Source organism: Meles meles, chromosome 8 (assembly GCF_922984935.1).
Source record: "Meles meles chromosome 8, mMelMel3.1 paternal haplotype, whole genome shotgun sequence".
In the NCBI taxonomy this organism is placed as follows: Eukaryota; Metazoa; Chordata; class Mammalia; order Carnivora; family Mustelidae; genus Meles; species Meles meles.
Window position 1 is genome coordinate 100,338,714 of NC_060073.1, and position 8,647 is coordinate 100,347,360.

Consider the following 8,647-nt stretch of genomic DNA (forward strand, 5'->3'; position numbering starts at 1 on the left):
CTCCTCAGTACAAGATCTTGCAAGGAGAGCTGAGTTGTTTCCTTATGTAACCCTATTTTTCTGTGCTCACAGATCCCCTTAGAGAAGAATGGCTCCTGGAAATGCTTCCTTTGTGACTGAATTCATTCTGGTGGGGCTCACAGATCGTCCAGATCTCCAGCTCCCCCTCTTCTGTCTGTTTCTAGTCATGTACATGGTCACTATGTTGGGAAATTTGTGCTTGATAATTCTAATAGGGCTCAGTTCACACCTGCACACCCCCATGTACTTTTTCCTCTTCAATTTGTCCTTCATAGACCTCTGTTATTCTTCTGTGTTTACACCTAAAATGCTGATTAACTTCACATCAAAGAAGAATATTATCTCCTACAGGGGATGCATGACCCAGTTTTACTTTTTCGGGTTTTTTGCTATTTCTGAATGTTATGTGCTGACATCAATGGCCTATGATCGCTATGTGGCCATCTGTAACCCCCTCTTATATAATGTTGCCATGTCCCCTAAATTATGTTCCAGCCTTATGCTTGGTTCATATTTTATGGCATTTTCGGGTGCCATGGCTCACACAGGATGCATGCTGAGACTGACCTTCTGTGATGCAAACACCATCAACCATTATTTGTGTGACATCCTCCCTCTGCTCCAGCTCTCCTGCACCAGCACCTACGTGAATGAGCTGGTGGTTTTCATTGTGGCAGGCATCAATGTGATTGTGCCCAGTGTCACCATCTTTGTCTCCTATGGTTTCATCCTGTCCAGCATCGTGCGCATGAGCTCCACTGAGGGGAGGTCCAAAGCCTTCAGCACGTGCAGCTCCCACATAATTGCTGTTTCTCTCTTCTTTGGCTCCTTTGCTTTTATGTATCTTAAACCATCTTCTGCTGGGTCTATGGATAAGGGGAAAATCTCCTCTGTCTTTTATACCAATGTGGTTCCCATGATGAACCCCTTCATTTACAGCTTGAGAAACAAAGATGTTAAACTTGGTGTGAGAAAAATTGTGAGTAGGAGAGTGTTTTGATCAGAAACAGTGTCAGCAGTTAGTCACAGGAGGGAGAGCTTCTGTTTTTTATTACAGTAACTTTATTGGCATCCTGCTTATCCTATTCCTTTCTTATCATGCTGAAGAAAAGTTGGATCTTCTCTCAATAATTTATTTTTGCTTTTTGTAGAGTAGGTCTCTCTTCACCATTAGCACACTTTCCTCTCCCTTTTTTTTCATTTGGTAATAATATTATGAAAAAATTTATTATCAGTTTTTTTGCTCTATCATTTGAACTTATATTTTTCCTTCTGGAAATAGAAGACTTGTCTACTAATGATCAGATCAAGGAACATTTGAATGATGTACTGTCTCTGCCCCTTGCCTTGGCAGCATGAAGGGGACAATGTCTTCCTACTCTCAACCTTCCGTCATTCACTGAACAAGAATGTGTCCCCTTTCATGCCAGAGATGGAAGTTTCATAAGGACTGTCAAGTAGAAATGACTTTGCATCTATAAACACTGTGCATCATGTCTTCTTTTCCAAAGACTTTTCTTACCTTTGCATGGTCAACCCTGCACATAACAGGTTGTCAAAATATGTTTATTCCATGGATTGGAAAGTAAAGCTGAGTGTGGCTAGTGACCTACAATTCTCTGTCTTCTGAAGGAAAAAGTCTAAATTCTTCGTCTTCTGACTTCAAGCCGACCACTGTTTGTAGTGTGCTTTGCTTCTACTTTATTCCATTACTTGTTGTTTCCATAAGCATGGAAAACAAGAAAACATTTCCAACTTGAAAATTGGTTGTGCTTTGTTCCAGGATGATACATGAATTTCTCTTGGGGTGGGTATTACTTTTATTTGTTTTTTTGTTTGGGAAAACAGTTCAATATTCCCCCCCACCCCCGCATTGGGAAAGGGAAGGCTTTGGGGGCAAGTACAGTTCAGAAATGATTGCCTCAAATGAAATGTTACTTCTTCAAAATCAAACAAAATGAATTTGTGATGGGGGTCAAGGAATACGCTTGTGACGAGCACTGAGTGATGTATGTACAGAAGTGTTAAATCACTGTATTGTACACCTGAAACCAATATTACACTGTATGTTAACTAACTGGAATTTAAAAGCATGTAGGACATTAGGGGAAGGAAGGGAAAAAAGAAGGGGAGAGAAATCGGAGGGGGAGATGAACCATGAGAGACTATGGACTCCAAGAAACAAACTGAGGGTTTTAGAGGGGAGGGGTTTGGGGGATGGATGAGCTTGGTGATGGGTATTAAGGAGGGCACGTATTGCATGGAGCACTGGGTGTTATATGCAAACAATGAATCATGGAACACTATATCAAAAACTAATGATGTACTGTATGGTGACTAACATAACACAATACTAAGTAAATAAATACTTTAAAAAATTAATTTGGGATGTTTTCACATACTTGTAATTCACAGAGCAAGGCATAGGAGGGAAAGGGGGCCAGAACGTATAATCAGGCCAGGGTTCAACAAGGTACATGCCCAGTAAATATAAGGCCTTGGTATGCAGAGTGATCATGAGGATTTAAACCACATTTCAAAGTCAGTTTTAATCCTGTTCTATATAGTGCTATAAAAATACTGTCCATAAAGTTTTCATAAGATTTACAATGTACAGTGTGCAGACAGTGGTAGTGTTTGGAGGAATGAAGTGGAAAGCTCTGGTCACATTTGGGGGACTAGTAAATAGAGGATATTTCAAAAGATAAAGTAGTGAATAGTAATTAAAACTCAATTTAGGAAGAAGGAATCCAGAAAGCAAAATGATATATAATAAAAGTCCATTCTTACGATTCTCCTCTCTTCCTGGAAGGCCCTAGAAATATTATGGGGATCACAGGATTTCTCAAGTTATTTGGTATAAAAAAAAATAAAGTTCACCTCCCCAGGACTTGAAGACATGAGAACAATTAATTTGGTCCTGTTTTTTGGGGCTTTTATATGCTACTTCTTACCTATTTAAGGTACAAAACCCTCAAGTTGCAGTTAGGGAAGCAATGACAATTTGGAAGAAACTTTCAATGAGTAACCAAATCAAATTATGACAGTGTCTTTTCTGTAATAGGATGTCAGATTATTTTTCTTTTGAGGAAAGACAAAAAAAAATTTTACTCTAAAAATCCTTGATCTTAACCAAGGGATAATGTCTACATTTTGTAAGATAACTTTAATAATATTTTCAATTTAATTGTTTTCTAATCTCCACTTAAGATGTAGATACTGTGAAAGTTGGCATGACTGGTGTGTTCCCCGGTTTGTTGGTAGATGTTTTGCATGACTACTTATAACCACATCTCCTAACTCCAATATTAATATGCTTGAGTTTCACATGTTTATTTATATAAAATGGTTGATCTATGTTGGTGTTTTCTTTCTTTCTTTCTTTTCATTTATTTACCATCCCTTTTCTTTTTCCTTTTCTTTTCTTTTCTTTCTTTTTTTTTTTTTTTAAGAAAGGGAGGGGAACAGGGGCAGAGGAAGAGAGGGAGAGAGAGAATTCCAAGCCAACTTCAAACCCAGAATGGAGCCCCAGGCAGGGCCCAAGCTCATGACCCTGAGATCAGGACCTGAGCCAAAATCAAGAGTCAGATGTTCAACCAAGTGACCCACCCAGGCTCCTCTACTGTCTGTTTTGATTAAATTGTTTTCCTTATTGAGATTGAAGTGTATCTATATAAGTAAATAATACTTGTGCTATTTGGGGACCTCTATAGACATTGCAGAGGTGTGTCCATCCACTCTGTTTTTATTTTATCACTATTTGAGGATTCCACAAATATGTGTTAAACCTGGCCACTAATCTTTCATTTGAGAAGTCTGAAAATACAAGTTAAAATTGTTTCATTTTTAGAGAAGGTAAGCTTTCTTTCAAACTAGTTTCCATTTTTTCCTGGTTATTTTTGAAAAAAATTAACGAAAGTTTAAATAAAGCTTATTAAATCTAGGTTTGGCAAAGCTTTAAGAAAGAGACTCGGGGCATCTGAACTGCTCAGACAATTAAGAGACTGCCTTAGGCTCAGGTCTTTTGAGCCTAGTGTCAGGTTCCCTGCTCAGTGGGGACTCTGCTTTTTCCTCTCCCTTTGCCCTTCCCCACGCTCATGCTCTCCCTCTTTCTCAAATGAATAAATAAACTCTTTAAAAAAATTATTTTTAAGATTTTATTTATTTATTTCAGAGAGAAAGAGAGAGCACACAAGCATGAATGGGGGAGAGGCAGAGGAAGAAGCAGACGCCCTGCTGAGCAGGGAGCCCGATGCAGCGCTCCATCCCAGGACCCTGGGATCATTACCTGAGCCCAAGGCAGACGCTTAACCAAGTGTGCCACCCAGGTGCCCCAAATGAATAAAAATCTTTATAAATAAATAAATAAATAAAACAACTTATCTATAACTTTTAGTTAGCAACACAAGCTCTATTTGGACTTCTCTCAAAGGAAGGGAATCAAGTTAGGGTGGTTTACGTTTAAAACATAGAGTTATCTTTAACAGTTTTTGTTTTCTTGAGTTATCTGAATGGAATCAATGAAATAATGAGAAAAAAAACATACATAGATAGATAGATAGATAGATAGATAGATAGATAGATGAGAGATAGATATAGATGATATCTTAGTTAAACAGGTAAGCCGTGAGATTCGCTGGGACCTGTGAACTAGCACAGAGACGTTTCTAAGTCAGTGTGAACACTTCGCGTTTCAGTGCTTAATGGAAAATGGTCCTCCTAGTTAAAGAAAGTTCCCTGATTACATCCTGATTTTGTTTAATGGACCCTTTCTCTAAGCAAGCTGCTATTGCTGCTGAGGATCAAATTTGGAATGATTAGAGTGTACTACAGTTAAAGGCTGATAAAAAACAGGAATAAAGGGGGTTTTGATTTCTATATTCCTTTAATTTCTAAGCCCCAAATTTATAGATCTCCATCACTCACTTGTTTATACTGCCTTTCTATACACACACGCTCACACACATACAAGGTCTTTGGTCTTGTGTTTTATAAGATCTCTGTGTAAAAACTAAGGCAGGGAATGCAACCCACTTTTTAAGAAAGTTTTTATTTAAATTCAGATAGTTACCCTAAAGTGTAATATTGGTTTCAGGTGTACAATATAGTGATTCAACATTTCCATGCAAAACCTGATTCTTTTTTTTTAAAGATTTTATTTATTTATTTGACAGAGAGAGATCACAAGTAGATAGAGAGGCAGGCAGAGAGAGAGGGGGAAGCAGGCTCCCTGCTGAGCAGAGAGCCTTATGCGGGACTCGATCCCAGTACCCCGAGATCATGACCGAGCCGAAGGCAGCGGCTTAACCCACTGAGCCACCCAGGTGCCCCAAAACCTGATTCTTATCCAGCCCCCCACTACCCCCTTCTGGTAACTTTCAGTAAATGTGTTGTTGGATTTGGTTTGCTAGTACTTTATTGAGTTTTTGCATGTATATTCATCAGGGATGTTGGCCTGTAGTTCTCTCTTTCAGTGGTATCTTTACCTGGGTTTGGTTTCAGGTTGAATCTGTTCTCATAAAATGAATTTGGAAGTTTTCTTTCCTTTTTTATATTTTGGAATAATTTAAGAAGAATAAGTAGTAACTCTTGTTTGGGTGTTTGGTAGAATTTGCCTGTGAAGCCATCTGGCCCTGTATTTTTGTTTGCTGAGATATTCTGGTTACATATTCAGTTTCTTTGTTGGTTATTGGTCTGTTCAAATTTTCTAGCTCTACCTGTTTCTGTGTTGGTAGCTTATATGTTTCTAGGAATTGCCCAATTTTTGGCATATAATTTTTCATAATATTCTCTTATAATCCTTTGTATTTCTGTGGTGTTGATTATTTCTCTTATGTCATTTGTGATTTTATTTGCTTGATTCCTTTTTTAAAGATTTTTATTTATTTATTTGACAGACAGAGATCACAAGTAGGCAGAGAGGCAGGCAGAGAGGGGAGAAGTTGAGCAGAGAGCCTGGTACGGGGCTCGATCCCAGGACCCTGAGATCATGACCTGAGCCGAAGGCAGAGGCTTTAACCCACTGAGCCACCCAGGTGCCCACCCCCCTGCTTTTTTTTTTCCTTGATAAATCTGGTTAAGAGGCTTATGAATTTTATTTTTTTTTCCAAAGAACCAACTCCCAGGTTCATTGATCTATTGTTTTGTTTTGTTGTTGTTGTTTTTTAGTTTTTATATCATTTATTTCTGCTCTCATCTTTATTATTTCCTTCCTTCAGCTGGTTTTAGGTTTTGTTTTTTTCTTTTTCTAGCTCCTTTAAGATGTCAGGTTAAGTTATTTGAACTTTTTCTTGCTTCTCGAGGTAGGCCTGTATTACTATAGCTTCTCTCTTAGGACCACTTTTGCAGAATCCCAGAGGTTTTGGACCATTGTGTTTTCATTTTCATTTGTTTCCACTTTTTAAATTTCTTTTTTATTTCCTGGTTGAGCCATTCATTGTTTAGTAGGATATTTTTTAACCTCCATGTATTTGTGGTCTTTCCAGATTTTTTCTTGTGGTTGACTGCTAGTTTCATAACGTTGTAGTCAGAAAAGAAGCATGGTATGACTTTGATTTTCTTGAATTTATTGAGGCTTGTTTTGTAGGCTACCATGTGATCTATTCTGGAGAATGTTCTCTGTGCACCTGAAAAGACTATGTATTCTGGTGTTTTAGGATGGAATGTTCTAAATGTATCTGTTAAGCCCATCTGATCCAGTGTGTCATTCAAAGCCACTGTTTCTTTGTTAATTTTCAGTTTAGATGATCTGTCCATTGCTGTAAGTGGGGAAGAAGATGTATTTCTACACATTGCTTGCAGAAATGTGAATTATTATAGCTTTTGGGAAAACCAACTGATATTAATTAAAAGAACATTCTGGGAATATATCCCATTGAAATAAAACTACTGGTATATCAAGATCTATGACAATGATGACTATTTACCATTGCTTTTGGTGGTAAAAGAATGGAAAATTATGGATTTCCATAGATGTGTATTGTTGGATAAGTTATAATATGCCCAAACATAGAATTTTGGAGATATTTTAATGAAATATTATTAAATGACAAAAGCAAGAGGTCAAAAAATATGTAGTTTGTAGTCAGTTGTAAAGCCCTTATAAATCTATTTGGTTATATCAGCAATTAGGAAAATAAAGGAAGACATTGTAAGTTGTAAACTTAAATAACTGGGGCATGATGGAATGAAGGGGAGCTAAGACAGGAAAGAGAGTGCCAGGAAAAAGGCACACGAGAAGTGATGTGTCTAAAAGATACAAAGAGTGCATTGTACGATCATCTGTGCCATACTGTTAACACTATATATGTGTGGGAAGATAGGTATGTACGTGAAATATTTTATGGGGATTCAAAATATTATTAGCTATGTGTTAGCTGTTGTGCCTAAAAGCCAATGAAGCACTAGGAGAAAGAAGAGAGAAAGGATCTCTACCTCATTTGTCCTGGAAGAATGTGCAACTTTGAGTAGAATATTGAACTTCCAAAGACACAGGGTATAAGCATCTTCATCTGCGTAGTTTTATACACTTGTCCTTCCCAAAGGGAACTATGGCGATTCTCCCGGGGAAGCCCCTGTATCAAACCCCTAAGTCCTCCAAACCCAGAATAAGATCACGTACATGATGCTCCCTATTACTATCTTGAAAACAAAGACAGCTGTTTATATTTTTTTAAATAATTTAATGATCACCTCTGGGCAAAATCATTATTGAGAATAATGATCTTTATCTTAATGAGTCTCAGAGCAAGTCAAAGACTGAGATTATAAATGCTCTGAACCTCCACACAATTGGAAGGTGAATGGTTTTTTTTTCAGCTCTATTACCGCCCACAGCAGCAGAACTTTCCTTTTGGAGAGCAGTGTTGGAGAAGAAACCACAAGGCAGTTGTAATGTCATTAGGCAAAGAAGAGTAAGCATGGAACCCTTTATATTTTTATGTCTTTCAAAACCCAGAGCAATAGAAAGTAATAAACTTCTCTGCTTTTACCAGCTCTGGTCTGGGTACGGATGATTATGGGGTATGCATAGGAAGAAAATCAACACTAGAGGTAGTACTGAGATTATGGGGTTTGCAGGATTGCCTTCAGTCCTCAGAGAATTTCCTATGAACGAAACCCAGCTTCCATTCCTGGCTTAATGACTTTTCTTGCTGTGTGTGCTTGGGAAACCAAAGTGTCTCTGTAATTCTGTTTCCCCAACCCTGCTATGGACATGTGCTCATGGTCTTCACCCTACACAGTGTCCAATCTGGATGTGGCCAGCACAGGTAGCCAAAGTGTGGTGATTAAAGATTAACAAGTACAAACTGGAATAAATGAAGGAATAGAAAGTACTAATGACAAACTTAACCAGGGAAAAGATGAGAAATTTCTATACTTCTTTTCCTCTTGAAATATTTCTCCCAGTGTTACTTGAAACAATGTTGATGCCTCCCAGATACTTGTCTTCCTTATATGAGCAGATCCAGATCCTGTAAAATAACTTCCTGTAAAATAACTAAACCTCAGCAGAGTCTGTTGGCTTCTTGCTCCAGAATGGACTGGGCATGGGATTGCATAGGAAGTTTGGATTCTACCTCAATATGATTCTACTCTCCTATCTTTCAGATCCTACTGGAAGAGC

General features: G+C 38.0%; 1 protein-coding gene across 1 annotated transcript; it reads left to right on the forward strand.

The window, feature by feature from the left end:
- Positions 1 to 88: 88 nt before the first annotated feature.
- On the forward strand, positions 89 to 1,021 carry LOC123949038 (olfactory receptor 8B3-like). The gene has a single exon (XM_046016322.1). The coding sequence runs from the start codon at positions 89 to 91 to the stop codon at positions 1,019 to 1,021; it is 933 nt and encodes a 310-aa protein (XP_045872278.1).
- Positions 1,022 to 8,647: the final 7,626 nt, after the last annotated feature.